A 16,749-nucleotide genomic window follows, 5' to 3' on the forward strand; every position below is an offset into this window, starting at 1 on the left:
AAATTTCTAGCCGACCATAAACAGTATACACGCAGGTAAAAAATGAGGCGTTTTTTTGAACTGTGCAAATGTTTATATTAACAAACAATATCAGTCAAAAGACAAACGCAAGTACCATTACAACAATTGTGCATCATATAACCGGAAGCGTTAGCTTAGAGCAAAACAGAGTATAATCAACATGACGTATTTGCCCCCCCCTCACACACGTTCAGTTAAATGGCAAGTAGCATAGAAACACTTCCTTTGTACTGAATTATTACAGACTGTGCACAGATTTAGCTAACTGGTTAACAAGGTGAGAAGGGGGCAAATACATGCAAATGTCAGTTAATATGGCTTGAAAAAAAAAAATACATTCCTAACACTCATTATGAGCAATCTTCTAGTGTTGTGTAAAATTCACAACTAGTAATTAAAGCAGTCCATGTGCTTTCTGTTGAAATCTCACCTTGAGAGCCTCACAAAGTGCTAATTAAAGGGAAGGAGTACGCTCAAAGAGTACAAAATTGCACGCTAGATTTGAAATCATGGCCTTATTTTGTAAAGAAAAAAAGTGGGTTTATTGCTTGAGTGCACTCTACAGCCATCTGTCATTGCACTGACCTTCCACCGGTCTTCATTCCTGCTGTGAGGTAATGTAGCTGCAGCTTCATCCTCGTCTGTACACTCCCAGTCTAGACAGGAAAAACAACAACGACAATCACATTGATGAAGACGTTAGATGGATGGACTTAAGCAAACTCACAGGAGGCATGCTCTTCAATTCCCTGTTCAACATTTTGATCATGCTGTGCCGCTCAAGATCATCGTAAACGTTGTTATCCTCACTGGGGTCATCTAATAGCATGTACAGCTCTCCAGCGTGGACATTTGACACGTTGACCTTTAAAAATCGACAATAGTGATCAAATGTCAACAACACAAGACGGATGATCAGTCTTTTTACCTCCTGTATTTGAGAAAGATGGAGTTAAAGCATTGTTGTTGTATGTGAAGAGTGAACTTTTACCTGATATGTCTTGGGGTCAAAGCCTAGCCACAGAGTGAATCTGTAGTCATAGGTGCGCAGTGAGTAGCCCATCACCTTTATGTCTTTAAGGTCCGGAAGGTCTGAGTCCTCCTAGTAGACAATGACAAACATTACACCTCAGACAATAACTTGTTTTTTGTTTTGTTTTTTAAAGCAATCCACTCGTCTGCTGGCAGAAACGCATACGTTTTACAAAGAGCAGTCGTTTCTCCCTACAAAACGAGAAAATTAGGTTCATCTAAAGCAAAACGTATTTCAGTGAGTAAATGACTACCTCTATTTATTATGTTAACAACCCTAGAATTCTATAATAATCAAAAATTCATGCAGCTGTTTTTTTGCCATTTAAAAGAAAAACATTTTTAATTATTTGTAATCATTGTAAGTACATGTATAAATTAATACATCAATGAAAGCTAAATTAAGTAAATTGAAATGTATATAACTATATAAAACTGAAAAAAACACTGGTTATGGCCCCAAGTAACACTCTGAAGTGCTTTTTTTTTTTACATTACCTCATTGAATGCCACAGACGGCACTAGACGTCAGATTCATTCAATTTAGGTGGAGTGGCCGTCAAAGCTCTGTTTTCAGGGCCATTAACATTGCTGGATGTTCAATCCATTTTGACAGGAAGGAGGGAATGAACAAACGCTCATTTGACCCTCTCTGGCAAAATGGATTGTACGTTCAGCGCTGTCGGGTAGCCAGAGTTGAACAAGTGGTGAAAACTTTTTTTTAAAGTCATAATTTGTGCATGAACAAGTTAAGTGGAATAGAATATAATCAAATTGAAACTGATTTTTTCATTTAGAAAGGTGGAGAGAATGATTGTTTGCATGAGGGTAATTTAAACCAGCTGAGATGATATCTTGCTCAAAGCCTGTCAAATTGTCACCCCCCAAAAAAGCCTTGCATGACAATACCTGGGGTGTGTCAGCAGGTCGTGGGTATTGGCTGAAAGACACTCCCTCTATATCAATTTTTTGAGCGGGGTAGAATTGTTGGGACAGGTTCTTTCCATCTGTACACAGCTCCTTCTGAAGAATGAAGACATTTTAGAGTTACATACATGCATCTTTCATAAGACCATGGGAGGGTGAGAGGTGGGATCATCCCACAGATTAATCATGCATCAACAGCAGGGCTGACTCAAAGAGTCAGAAAATTATTAACATATTCATCAATTTAGAGTCCTATTACAAATAGCAAAAGTACTGAACCATTAAGTGTTCAAAAAGCAATTAGGACATTCCAATTCACTCAAGGACAATTAAATCAATTACTAATTAATTAACTGTGCCATTTACACTGGTGATTTTACCATCAGTTGCATTTGTATTTCAATGCCACAATCTTCATGTTTGTAGCATGACGAATTTGATTTGACAGAGGAGGCACAAGGCATCCAACTGTTCACATCATCAGAATTCCTTTTCAATCAAATTCTCTGTGTGCAGTGATCTTTTTCACTACATGAACAAAAATTACAAATTGGTTTGGTTTGCTTTGGGGTTATCGTATTTGCTTTAACGAGGAACCATCAACGTTTACATGTTATATTGCTCCATACCACACATAATACTCCAAAATCTGTCTCTATGAAGGAGAATGAATGTTTTAGGCAGACGTGGAAAAAGTCCCCAAATAATTCCGAAAAATTGTATTGCTACTTTTACAATTTACTGAAACCTATACAACAACAAGCATAATCTTAAACCCTTTCTATTCGTTTAAAGTATCATGATCAATACCTGGAGTGAAACTTCAGGACAAGGTGGAGGTGTTTTTAGACCCACCAAGTGGGAAATGGTTGGGAAAACATCCACAAGCTCCACTACATTTTGTAGAACATTATCAACTGGAAAATACAAGTGCAGCAGGAATTATTTACAGAGACTTGCGCCACAAAAATAAAAATTATTATAAAACTGAAAAATATCTTTGTCAAGAGCTTTGTTTTTGTTTTTTACTGCGTCCTAATGTAAAAGTCAATATAATCTTGGACATTTTTAGAAATGTAGGTTCTTACATTTAAAGATGAACTCTGATTCTCTAAAGACATCCATAAAGGGAAAGGAAGGGCTTTCAAAGCCTCTATAAGGCCCAGAAGGTTCAGGTACATAAAAGATAAGAGGAACACGTGTTGCCACGTCAAAGTTTGAATATTTTGCCCATTCACCATGCTCACCGAGCGACCAACCTAAAACCAGAAAAAGAACAACAATTTGTCCAAGAAATGAGGTTAAATTTCCAAATGAATTTCTGAACTATATGCATCCATTCATCAAACTACCCTGAGAAATATTCATGCAGAACAAACTTGAATCAATTTTGAAACAACACCGACCTCTAGTGGCTGTCATTTGATAGAGGCGCACTTTGTTGGTAAATCATATAAAAACATTCCCAAATCACCAACCAAAAAAAAGGCCTGCAAAAAGCCATGATTGGTTTTATTTATTACAAACACTTGACTCACCATGATCAGAAGTGAAAACCACAAGTGTGCTCTGAGCCAACCCCAGGGCATCAAGAGCACCGAGTAGTTGCCCAACCTGGGCATCCATGTAGGACACGGCAGCATAATAGTGCTGCCGGATGCGAAGCTGAAACAGAATTGCACCGGGAGTTTAAAAAGATTGATGCAAATTTGAAAAATTCACAGCATAACATTCATACTTGAAACTCTTTAGGAATTGGTCCATAAGGGAAGCTAATGTTGAGCTTTTGGACGTCATCTCGCTTTCTAATGTCCGCCCAAGGGTTGTAAGCTACAGGTGGAAGACGTTTGGGAACATTCGGATCAGGTGCCAGACTCATTTGCTCCATCGGGTAGAGGCGCAGATACTCCTGGAATGTAGAACTGTAATTGCAACTATGCTTGCAACTATAATTTAAGTCATTTCTGTAGAAAACCATAACAAACCTGCGGTATCCGAAAGGGAATGTGAGGTTTGTGAAAGCCCACAGCCAGAAAAAAGGGATTGCTGTCATTGGCTTGAGTTTTTAGTAGTCTCACCGCCTCATGTGCAATTTCCATGTCAGGAAGTGTTCCTCCAGGCTGCTCAGTCACATTGACTGCACACAGCAGGTTAGCATGGAGGCGACCGTCCTCTCCTCTACACATCTAAAAAAAAAAAAAAAATGTTTAGCAAGAGATTTATGTATAAATACTGCTTGCAGATATGCTCATCATGCTCTGATGTTTTGGGGCCCTTCAGACAAACTGACTCGCCCTCTACTTGTATTCACACATCTGATTAGATTAAGAAGTAAAATAAGTAGTAATTGACACTTAGTTTGGGTTGGAAGGAATTAGTATCGCATGTGTCGCCCGGACATGAGAAAACAGTTGCACGCTTTCAATGATAAAATGATTTATCTTACGTTGAACATTTTTGCATCTCGTTACTGTAGTAAATTCATGCGACAGAAGTGACTTACATGCCTTGGAAATAATCAGTTTAACATTTCTAAGTATTAAAAACACAAACATTTTTATATGCATACAACAGGGGTGTCCAAGTCCAGTCCTTGAGAGCCACTATTCTAGTCTGTTTTCCATATCTGCCTCCTCTACCACACCTTAATCAAATGATCAATTTATCAGCAAGCTGTCCAGAAGCCTCATACCGATCCAGATTATTTGATTCAGGTGTGTTGGTGGAGGGAGAGCTGGGAAACAGACCGGATAGGGGCTCTCGAGGACCGGAGTTGGCCACCTCTGGCATACAGGCATACAATATGAAAAAAAAAAAGGTCTGATCTCACCAGTTATCTTGTATTTGGAAATAATAATTTTCAAGTGAGCTGTATTTGGTCTTGTGATGTCATCATTTCAACCAAATTAGTCATCCACAATGTTTCCCGGACAATTACAAAATAAAATACAAGAAATGCTTTCACGTTTTGGGGTATTTCGTAAGTTGGATCTTGTTTTTGTATATTGGGACAGTCATTTGCATATCAAAGGGTTTTGTTAACCTGAAAACTTTGTACCTAGAGGCATTCATAAGTAGAGGCACGGCCTTGTATCAAATTCTCTTGTAAAGTGTACCTTTTCTTTCTCAAATTTAAATGAAGCAGGGTGGTATGCTGGGATGGACCAGCTGTAAGGGTAATCGTCAGTGTAGTTGGAGGCGATGCCTGCCAAAAAACAAAGCACAACCATTGTTCCCAACATTCCTGTGGAAAACGTCATGACAGGACCGAAGAAAATTGGCAAATTTAGTTGGGGTGTTTAGATTTACCTGGGTGAAAAACCTTTCCCACTGACATGGTAGTATAACCTTGGGATTTTAAGTACTGCGGAAGAGTGGTGTAGTTTCCAGAATGGACTCTCCAGTATGATTTAAAATCATACAGCCTAGTTGTGTCTGGCCTGCGACTTGTTAACATGGATGTTCGACTTGGAGCACATACTGCTTGCTGCAAACACAATAAATATAAAGCCACGTGTATTTAAACATCTGCTGTGGATGTGTTAGAATCGTTGTTTAACCTGTGCAAACGCATTGAGAAAAACATGGCTTTTGGATGCCAGTTGGTCAATGTTGGGTGATTTTACTGTTATGTCTCCATAACATCCCAAAGAAGTCCGCAGGTCGTCAGCGATGATGAAAAGGACATTTCGTCTTTCTACATGAAAGGACAGAAAGCTGTATATTAATGTGTAAAGTAATTGATTTTAAAAAGACGCTGTTAATTTTGGACAGGCAGAAACGCGGATATGTTTTACTCCCTCTAGCCGCAAATTGGATAACAGGCATCCTATTATGACCAATTATTGCTAAATTAGATTAAACACGTGTCAAAATGAAAAACAAATCAGATCTAAGTGTTCTTACTGTTATTGGTTATCTAGGATTACACTAGTAACATTAAGTTATTAAAAACTTGGCTTACCTTTTCTCGCACTGACAAGAAGCACGTGAAGAACGAGAAACAAACATTTATGGACATAAATGTACATGTTGTTAAGACATTCAAATATTAACTTTGAGCCTTGTACAAAGAGTCAAATTAACATCGTCGTATGTCTAAACGTGATGATAACTAATAAATACATATCGGCGCTCTTCCGTTTTAATAACTTCCTAGCGTTATTTGTGCTGTGTTTTTATTGGTCTATTCTATAGAAATCCCGCCCCTAACCAGTGATTCAGATGGCTAAATAAGCTGTCAATCACATTAAAAATAAATTGCTATTAGAAGATCAAATTAACAGCTAATGCATTGATTGTAATAAAATTCTTCAAAAAAAGATAGTAATTTAAGTAATATACATCTCACACATCAAAATCTCCTTCAGGATGTATGTGCGATAATTTAGATCACGCACATCTTTGCCCGGTTTGTTGTGGTCACAGAGTGAACTATCTTGCCGTATATTAACAATCTTTGGAAATTCAGGAAGCGGCGTCAAACATGGCTGACGTTTCAACTAAACGTGAAAATAATGGCGCTGTATCAAATGAATTATCTCCGAAAACAAAGAAAACAAAAACGGATCACGAAAAGGATCGGGGAGAAAACGGGAGTAAATCTGAAAAAACTGTCCTGTCTGGCTTTCAAACCATAACCGTTTTGAGTGATTCTGCTAGGGAGAAAACAATCTTCGTCCACGGAAAGGTAGATCATAAAAATATTTGTATATTACTTCGGATTCCTTGTGGCTAATTCTTAATGTGATTTTTGTATACACTTAAATCGAACGAGATTTTTGTAGTTTTATCCACGTTTGGGTAATTGCTACTGCATAAAAGCTCTGTTTTGGTGAATTTGAGTTTGATGACTTAGTCTAAATTTATTTAAAGTCTAATGTTTAGACAAATAGCTCTCTAATGGTTTTTTTTAAAGAAAAAAAGGTAACGCGTTCATAATGAAATTTTTTTTACATGAAACTGAGAACTTTACATCATAATCCCAAATGTAAACAAAAAGTATAAATGTTACGTCAATCCCAAAGTGGGCATTCGCCATTGAAGCCAAGGTTAAAAATAATAAATAATAATAACAGGCAACATACGAACGCTGTTGGCCCTCCCAGGCAAAATCAATTTGACGTCTATCGCCGTCAATGGCAGCGAAACATGCTCACTCAATGCCAGCCAGCCCGGTTAAAATTGATTTGATGTCTATCATTCTCAATGGCACTGAATGGGCTAGGATTTCTAAATATGTCAATTATCTTTTTGATTTCATGCAACTAATTCATGACAATATGCTTAACAACATTTGTATATGGAGAAATGACTAAGAATAATATTTACCATTGGGTTGTTTCCATGCTCATCAGCTTGCTGACCAGAATGCTGTTGTCATCTTGGAAAAGACACCCATCACAGAAGACGCCCTGTCTGAAATTTTCACTTCTTCCACCCTGGAGTTGGATCTAAGAAATGATATCTACAGCACCTACCGTCTCCAGGCTTCACCTCACCTTAATGGTAACACACTACTGATGAAGATCAAATCTTTGTGAGGAAGAAGACATATTTTTGGTGTTTTTTAGAGATCAAGGCGACGGTAGTATGTCCAGCCACTGAGAAGCATGTCAAGAAATACCAACGTCAGGAGAGCTTCCTGGTGGAGGAGACCGCAGATGACTATGCGTCCATCACGCTTCCCTTCATCCAGAAGCAGAGTTTCAGTGTGCAGGTAGTGTGACAAAAATGTCAAAACTTAGATTGTGTGGTTATATTTTTGGGGGCATTATATTCACTCTCTAGTGGGTATACAACATCTTGGAGAAGAAGGCGGAGTCTGAGCGGATCGTGTTTGAAGACCCAGACCCAAAGCTTGGTTTTGTCCTACTCCCGGACTTCAAATGGGACCAGAAACAGGTAAACATGCTTTATACGTATTTTATAGTCTAGACACATCACGCAAGCTAAGACATTTTAACAATATTGTCAAACCTATTTAATTTTAAGTCAACACATGTGCCAGATCATGTTTGTTGTAGCTTGTTTTTTCCTTCTTTTTTGTTTAAATAATACATAATTTCTACATTCAGCTGGATAATTTGTACCTGATCGCTATCATACATCAGAGAAACATCAAAAGTCTGAGAGACCTGAAATTTGAGCACATACCACTTCTTCAAAACATTTTACAGAAAGGAAAGGTAAAACCTCACTCTCTTTATTCAAGCACTTTAGGGCTCTATTTTTCCATCCAATGATCTAACTATGTGTAATTAGGAGGCCATCCTGCAACGCTACAACCTCCCAGCCAGCAAGCTGAGAGTTTACTTGCACTACCAGCCATCTTACTACCACCTTCACGTCCATTTCACCAAGCTCGGCTATGACGCCCCAGGCTGCGGGGTGGAACGGGCCCACCTCCTCACAGATGTCATCCAGAACCTTCAGTCCGATTCACATTTCTATAAAGCAAGGAGTCTCTCTTTCCCACTCCGGGCAGATGATGGCCTGCTCAGTCAATTTAGAGAAGCTGGCAGATTGGAATTGAAATGATCACCCTGATGATAACAAGTAGTTTTTCCAATCCATTTTTGTATTTTGATCATTTCTAATTTGTTGTCCACTCATAGGCAAACATGTACTTTATCTCAGTAGGCTCAGACACGACTCCATTTCCTCAGGGTACTTAGGAAGAACAACTTGGGCACCAATCTTCTGAGAACCTTCTATAGAACCACTGTAGAGAGCATCCTGGCGTACGGCATCACAGTGTGGTACGCTGGAAGCACGGCGGCAGACAAAAAGGCCATGCAGAAAGTGATTAACACTGCCCAGAGGATTGTCGGCTGCTCTCTGCCCTCACTTGAAGACATTGCCAGCCCTCGTTACCTCAGCAGAGCCAAGAACATCATAGGGGACCCTTACCACCCTGGTCACAATCTGTTCCAGCTGCTGCCCTCTGGCAGACGCTATAGGTCCCACAAAGCTCGGACAAATAGGCTTAAGGACAGTTTTTTCCCCACATCCATCAGACATCTAAACTCGCGCTAACATAACACACATTCCCTTCTGCGGTATATGAATAGATGTTTGGTTGGTGATCTGCCTCCTACTAGCTGACTTGAAGTAAGGTAAGTGGAAGACAGTGTGAGGTAATCGCGAGGTAATCGCGAGGTAAGCGACCTGTATCCACAACAGCGGAATGACAAATTACAAGTCCGTAACTTACACTTATTTAGGTCTTTTGCCAATTAAACGTAGCTTATGGAGAAGCACCATCAATTTCGTCACACGCAGTTTCTGCGTGTGATGACAAGTAGGCTTTTGTGTCGTGGTAATGACGACATGGCCTATGTCCGATTATCTGCAAAAAAAGTTATGTTACTGTTTGTATTGTGTTTTTTTTGTTGTTGTTGTTTTTTTAGCAAATTCATCATGTATGATAAACCTAAGTCGTTTAATAAGTAGCGCCTGTGCCTGCTTTTCAACATTTGATTCTATGTATCTTGGAACGGAAATTCATGTTTGTACATATTCAAGAACGGAGATGTGTTGAAACTTCCGTTTAAAAATATTTGAAAGTTTATTCTTTTGAATATTTTTTGTCTGATTGCAAGATTTAAACCAGACTTATTAAAATATCCTTATTTTTTTACAAAATGTGAGGATAAGTTGTACAGACAAATAATATTTAATATAATAATAGCTATGCATATAAAAATGCCACCAGAGGGCGCCACATTATCCATTTAACTACCATACATTTTTATTGCCATTCCATTTAGTGCAGTATAAAGCACTAAAGTAAGGAAAGGAACCCTTTCAAAACAATATTTTTTTCACCTGTATAAATAAGAATTGTAGTTCTTGTTTAATTGATTTTTAAAAAGTAAATAAATGAGATGAGATGAAGTGAATAATTTACAAGAGCATAATTTTCTTGTGAAAAAAACTAATTTCTGAAGATAGAATGAAAAGGTTCTTCCTTCATGGACGAGGTTAGGTGCGCAAGATAAATTGTCTTACCAAATATTAATACTAGGGGGCAGTGTTTAAATCTTAATTCATTTATAACGGTTATATGCATCCAGCTGCATATTTCAATTCAAGGTTAAGGAAGAAAAGCAGAAGTTACTGATTGTAACTCCAATTGTTAAATTATTAAAATGTAAAATATCATTATGTAAGTGTTTACTTAATATTTCTATACTTTTTGGTAAACCAGAATCATAATAATGTATATGGTAGACAACGCATCATTTCCTTTCTCCAAAATTGGGTGGTGATCGGCGTTGCAATTACGATGCCTTAATACTCATAATATATAAATAATATATAAAAATGGAAAATAAGCTTCACATCGCTCATGCATAATTTGGCTGTTATTATATTTTTGGAAGACTGCACAGAAATAGTTTCAGATGTGAAATGAAACTATTTACACTTTTCCCAAGAATATCCACTATATTTCAATCTAGCTAAACTTTATCCAGCCTTTATTTTAATTTCCTCAACTCGTGTCAATTTTCGGGACTGTTTATTTTATCATTCATTTTTGTGCGCAGACAAATCTTGCAAGTTTGCGTGCAACAGTGTAATTAGTATATTGCATCGCAAATTTAAAAGCTTTGAAGTTGTTGGAAAATGAAATTTCCTACCTACCTTTGAACGCATCACAGGAGACCAGGGAAACTGGGCAGGACTGAGACAAATAATCCAATCATTAGTCCACCAACATCGCTGAGTTGATGTCTTGGTTTAACTCACTGAGAGATGACTTCACTCTGAGACCGTTTGAGATCCCCGAGACATCGTAAGTGTGATTTGTTGATTGAACTTTGAACACAACAACTATGGCTGCCATCCGTGTCAAATAGAGCAACTTTGATCTTTGCTTTGTTTTGGTAGCCGTGGACTAGTTTGTGGGCTACTGGGAGTGGTGATTGGTCATCGATATATGTGTTCCATATCGGGATTTGTTGTCAGTTAGTATTCGAGTTACGAAATGTTCCATTTATTTAGTCCTGTCACCACTTTTAAGGGAATTATTTTCTGGAAAAACTTCCAACTCACTGCAACTGATGATATATTTCATATCATGTGCCAACTCAAATATTGTTGATTTGTTTGGAGTAGAGCTGATCATTGCCAACCCCCCCAATCAAAATGGATTGGACGTCTATTAGCGTCAATGACGTTAAGTGACAGTTAAGTACTGTCTGTCTTCCCTACAAGTGACAGTGTTGACAGAGTCAAGGGCGTATCAGATTAAACAGTTAGTATCTTAAAGCAGGGGTGGCGAACATGTGGCTCTCGAGCCGCATGCGGTTCCCGGCCACAATGAATGCGGCTCATTGCTTCTTATCATATTTTGTATATACTGTGGCTCTTTGTCTTGTTTCATGTTTTCCTTATTTTTATCCTCACTTATAACACACCCAAATTCATCAGGGGTCATTAAACATAAAATAATACATTATAATTAAAAAATAATTTGGCAATTTGATTTTTTTAAGGTGTGGCTCTTTTGACTCTAACAGTTTAAAATTTTGGCTCTTTCTGTCTAACTTGTTCGCCCCTCCTGTTAACTAGTGTCAATAATGTGTATACTAGTGCATGGAGTGTTTAGCACATGAGTATGGTTTCAAATAAATGCTTAAATGGTGGCTTTGGCCCTCAGATGAATTGTGATTAAGAGAGATGAGAAACTATTTTGGGTGGGGATACGTACAGTTAAAAGCTTCAGAGCTTGTAATCTGATTTATAGGCTCGGTGTTGGTGCATGTGTGTATGTGCGTGAGGCCTGATCAGGGCATCTCTCACTAGGTCATTGGACAAACCATGTGAGTGACCATATGGAGAGACATCATGTTCACTGTCCCATCATGATCTCTAATAGTACAACAGGAGACAATTCGATGCTTGTTTTAACTCGCCGTGACAACTCCACCATGGAAAAGATCCGTTTCACCATTGATTAACCCTGGATGAGCACGTACATACAAAGAGCTGCTCACACAAACTGTAATTGTCTATTGAAACAAAAAAAACTTTGTTTAAACAAAACTACTTCTAAAGATGGTATACTCTGTAAAGATAAACACTTAAAAGAGTGGGCAACAATTTTTGTTATTGATCAGTTGTGTCACGTGATTTAAGATTTCTTTTTTTATATATGGTACATGTATAAAGATACGTATTGGAATACAAATAAAGTCTCAACAAATATGAATTAATACATCAGAAGTACTATATGTTCTGCTGGGTATCGTTATGCTTTATTATCTTTCTGTGTCTGTTGCTGCAGTGTTTGAATTTTTATTCTGTTTTATAATTTCACGATTTGGGGGATAGGTTTCTTAGACTCTCAATATGTTTTGCATTGTTTTAGAAAATAAACACGAACATTTTGCAACATTTCTATGCCAAAGTATAAGTCTTGAAATAAAAATTGTGTTTTTTTATCATCCACTGCTGTAAAAAAATATGAATAATAAACAATTAGCATTAGGATAACTGCTAATAAACGTGGAATATAACTGGGTTTGAAAATAAATTGTCAGTCGACTATTGACCTATTTATTATACATATGGTACACTTCACAATAAAGACAGGTTCGACTTGTCTGCCTAGATTGTGAGTATAATTAGGGCTATCCAAATATATATTAACCAGATACAACAACAACAACAATTAGCCTGTTGTTGTTTGTTGACTTCATTTCACTTTTAAACCAAATGGCTTCTTCATTTCAATTTATTTTTTCAACACCAGGGTGGTTGAATTCTCTGTGGGTTATTAACAATAGGGTGCTGTGGTTGTTACCCAATGAGGTTAGTGAATTGACCCGCCCACATACCAATCACTTGTGGAGTCATCATTTCATTTTTATTGTTATATTTCCAATGCAATACTTTGAACGCTCTGTGATGATCTCGCAGAAACTTGTCTGTGCCTGTTGTCGTCTGTTTTTGAATGATTTACTGGAGATTATGAAATGTTTGGGAGATAATCTCATCCATCTATGTAAATGAATTATGAAATGTTTTATCTACTATGAGCTTTCATTATATGCATCCGTATGATATGCATTATGTATTCTTTATCGAGTGTATTTTATTCCATGGCGGGAGTGCTGGGACCAGCTGAGGTTTGTTTTGGCAAAACTTGTAATTGTATTTGCATGGTGTTTATGAGGGGTTGAGCACCAACCACAATTTGGGGAATAGTTACTTGAATCATGACTTGCGTTATTAAGATTCAAACTTAATTCATAGATTTTCTACTTTATGAATTTAAATTTGCTTGTTAGGCGTGTGCGGTCGATTGGTCGCCGGTCTTTTGGTGGCGGTCTTTTGGTCGCCCCGACCGCGACAACAGGCGACCAAAAGACCGGCGACCAAAAGACCGGCGACCAAAAGACCGGCGACCAAAAGACCGGCGACCAAAAGACCGGCGACCAAAAGACCGGCGACCAAAAGACCGACGACCAAAAGACCGACGACCAAAAGACCGACGACCAAAAGACCGGCGACAAAACAAGGTAAAACAACACGGTCTACGCATCAATAATAATAATAATAATAATAATAATCGGACATAGGCCCTGTCGTCATTATCACAACACAAAAAGCCTACTTGTCATCACACGCAGAAACTGCGTGTGACGAAATTGATGGTGCTTCTCCATAAGCTACGTTTACTCGGCAAAAGACCTAAATAAGTGTAAGTTACGGACTTGTAATTTGGTATTCTGCTGTTGTGGATACAGGTCGCTTACCTCTCGCTTACCTCTCACTGTCTTTCACTTACCAACAATGGCCATGAGCAGTTTCACTGAGCCGACGTGTGAGTATATAGGAGTTTGTATGTACATGCGTTGTCACTTTAAGAAGCGACGTCAGTCAGGGTCTTAACAAGTTCTCCAACAAAAAACAATAAAAGTCCGGGAAATTTTGAGCTTTTCTTTAGCCTAATAATTACTAGGGCATTAAGTATGACTAAATAGTAATTCGCAGTTTGTATTATTAGGGAATTTGAGCAACGATTTAAATGGTAATTATCACTTACCTTCCGGGCGACCAAAAGACCGGCGACCAATCGACCGTGTACCGTGTTAGGGATGTCCCCGATTAAATTGGATTGGACCTTTATTGTCATCAATGGCAGTTAAAGCATGACAGCCTCCCTATTTCAAATAAATGTAACATATATATTTGTCATTGGCAGTGATTGAGTGAAGGCCTACGAGCAACAATATAATTATAATATAGTAATAATAAACCTAACAATTAGAGATGTCCCTGATCCATTCACGTGATCAGACTATGCAATATTTTTCAAAGATTGTGTTTTTAATATTTTTCAATAGCTATAAGCATGATGGACAAATATATGTTTTGTAATGAATTAATGACCAAGGTATCAGATCGGTACTCGGTTTTATCAAAACCAGATAACCCAGTCTCGGACTCAGGTGATCAACTTAAGTTTGTGGAGTTGAAAATTAGACAGATTTTTTTTCTAACTTCAATAACTTCTGCTAAATTGATTTTCTTTATAAATAATAATTTAATCCATTGATTATTCTGAATGTAGCTCTGTGCTACATACTTGTCCAAACCTCAAGCTTTTCCTGTTTATATTCTTGCACCCATCAGTGACTGATAAGAGAGCAATTTTCCTTTGACTCCACTGTTTCGCTGTCTCAAAATATAGCAACGCTGGATGGAACTCTACACTCCGTGTATTGCAAAGCACATTAATGACTTGAGAAAGGCTGTTTTGACACCGCCAGACCGATATCTGATTCTTGTTGGTGGCTGACCGTGAGGAAGCATGACATATTAGGCTAATGTGGATAGTGTCGGTGCATGAGGTTATCGTCAGACTTGTGTTCCAACTAAGCAAGCTGCATAATTGTTTTGAGACAAATACACGTGTAAATACGCACAGCCTCTCCCTCTGACAGTTGGAGATTAAAGAACACCCTTCAAAACCATTCTGCGTATTTTAGCCCATTGTCCAGTTAAGTTATTTGGAGTATTTTAATTACTGGGCGTATAGTTTTGAAATTTGATAGGAACGGTTATACACTGAACCAATTAAAATGCTTAAAAAAAAAAAAAAAAAAAAAAAAAAAAAAATTAAAAAAATACTCGTTGTAGCTCTGCGTTAATTTTTAGTCATATAATTAAGAGAATTAGTCTGCCAAATTTTAGAATGTGCCATTATGTTTCTACAGAAGAGATATTTTAGCCTGGCACATTTTTCACATTATGCAAGAAAAAAAAATCATCTAGAAAAGACTTTTGGCTCGAAGTAACTATAACGAGAGCTACAACTATTAAGGTGTTTTTAATTTACTCGTAAACTGACTTTTGCATTAGACAATTCAAATCAAACCCTAAAACCCAATAGACCTCAAACCCAGGAATGTAAAGTTGTGCCAAGCCAATTTACAATTACATATAATGAGCATCATACAAACCCTTTTTTAGGAAAGTATGACAGCAATTTTGGGAAAATAACAGAGAAGATTTACTTCAGATTGGTGGAAAAAAAATAGTCTAAGAATAATTAATTTGAAATCATATAAAAATGTTCTCCCCGGACCTGCGTGGGTTTTCTCCGGGTACTCCAGTTTCCTCCCACATTCCAAAAACATGCATGTTGGGCTGATTGGGCACTCTAAATTGGCCCTAGGTACGAGTGTGAGTGTGAATGGTTGTTTGTCTCCTTGTGCCCTGCGATTGGCTGGTCACCAATTCAGGGTGTTCCCCGTCAGTCAGCTGGGATAGGCTCCAGCACCCCCCGCGGCCCTAGTGAGAAAGTCAGAAAGGGAATAAAAATGTTAAGCGCTAGCTAACACAATTACAGACACTTAATGCAAAAGTCTATGGAGATATTTGTTTTTTCACACACCGTAAATTTCATCTTGTGATGGATAGGCGGAAGAAGATGCTCTTTAAATGGTGGAGTGTTTTCTATGTGAGGAAAAAAACTATACTACCCACTGCGTGGAGGGTGGCAAACATACGGCAGGAGTTTGATTATAGGGTTATTTACATTTTAGCGGAGAGCTACACTGAAAATCAGTGAATGTTTGGCAAAGCGAGAGAAGATGGCTTCCAGATGTGAGGTGGAATTCAGGGCGCCAGAGAGCTGCTCCTCCTCCTCCTCTGCACTTGAAGATACAGAAAGAGATCTGGGGCTGGGGGTTGGCTCGAGAGAAACCACAAAATGTCAAAAATGTTAACAAAAAAAATGGAGATGATGTCAAAAGGGAATCTTTCATTGTAGAATTCCCAAAAGCCCCTTGGTAAAGTCAAAGAATGTACTTAGTTGTGGGGAGTAGGGATGCCAAGCCAAGACAAGCTTACATAGTATATGTTCTAAATTTGCATGCAGTTACAGGTTTTGGCAGATGTGTGTAATCATATGCAGAAAGTGTCCGTGAGTTCCAGTTTTTGGAAGGCGGATGACTACAATTTGCCCATAATGGTATAGATTTGGATCATATGTGCTGTTGTTTGAGGATCAACAACTTCAGTTTGTGATCCAAAGACAAACAAATTAGTAAGAAAGATAGTGACTATGTACATTCAACGTTCACAACGGTACAACTCCTCCGGGCTCCATTTTTTTTCTCTCTGATTCTGGCATAAACCAACTCAGAAGTTCAGAACACTAAACATTTCAACAATAGAGATATTAAGAATCCTTTAAAAGTAACAAGTAATGTGAAGAGAAAATCATTGGCTTTGCTCTAAGATTGGCTG

At 38.0% G+C, this 16,749-nt stretch overlaps 3 protein-coding genes across 4 annotated transcripts in view; 2 read left to right on the forward strand and 1 right to left on the reverse strand.

The window, feature by feature from the left end:
• Window positions 1-521: 521 nt before the first annotated feature.
• On the reverse strand, window positions 522-6,147 carry LOC144082823 (iduronate 2-sulfatase-like). The gene is made up of 13 exons (XM_077610254.1): window positions 5,945-6,147; window positions 5,541-5,677; window positions 5,290-5,467; window positions 5,097-5,185; window positions 3,966-4,166; window positions 3,719-3,889; window positions 3,519-3,645; window positions 3,069-3,239; window positions 2,791-2,897; window positions 1,963-2,076; window positions 1,013-1,123; window positions 749-886; window positions 522-677 (listed from the first exon to the last, which is right to left on the reverse strand). The coding sequence occupies exons 1-13, from the start codon at window positions 6,009-6,011 to the stop codon at window positions 594-596; spliced, it is 1,695 nt and encodes a 564-aa protein (XP_077466380.1). The 5' UTR covers window positions 6,012-6,147; the 3' UTR covers window positions 522-593.
• A 268-nt stretch (window positions 6,148-6,415) lies between these two features.
• On the forward strand, window positions 6,416-9,888 carry LOC144082824 (m7GpppX diphosphatase-like). Its single transcript, XM_077610255.1, has 7 exons — window positions 6,416-6,670; window positions 7,338-7,488; window positions 7,554-7,699; window positions 7,771-7,884; window positions 8,058-8,168; window positions 8,245-8,610; window positions 9,328-9,888. Exons 1-6 carry the CDS (start codon window positions 6,467-6,469, stop codon window positions 8,518-8,520), a joined length of 1,002 nt encoding a protein of 333 aa, XP_077466381.1. The 5' UTR covers window positions 6,416-6,466; the 3' UTR covers window positions 8,521-8,610; window positions 9,328-9,888.
• A 746-nt stretch (window positions 9,889-10,634) lies between these two features.
• Window positions 10,635-16,749, forward strand: part of LOC144082682 (uncharacterized) — a 41,089-nt gene continuing 34,974 nt past the window's right edge. The window contains exon 1 of one of the 2 annotated variants that reach the window (XM_077609968.1): window positions 10,635-10,780. In XM_077609968.1, the coding sequence (XP_077466094.1) occupies window positions 10,716-10,780 (65 nt within the window). In that variant the 5' untranslated portion in view covers window positions 10,635-10,715. The remainder of the gene's footprint in view (window positions 10,781-16,749) is intronic. The other variant, XM_077609969.1, reaches the window with a different exon arrangement.

This window comes from Stigmatopora argus, chromosome 9 (genome assembly GCF_051989625.1).
Source record: "Stigmatopora argus isolate UIUO_Sarg chromosome 9, RoL_Sarg_1.0, whole genome shotgun sequence".
Classification (NCBI taxonomy): Eukaryota; Metazoa; Chordata; class Actinopteri; order Syngnathiformes; family Syngnathidae; genus Stigmatopora; species Stigmatopora argus.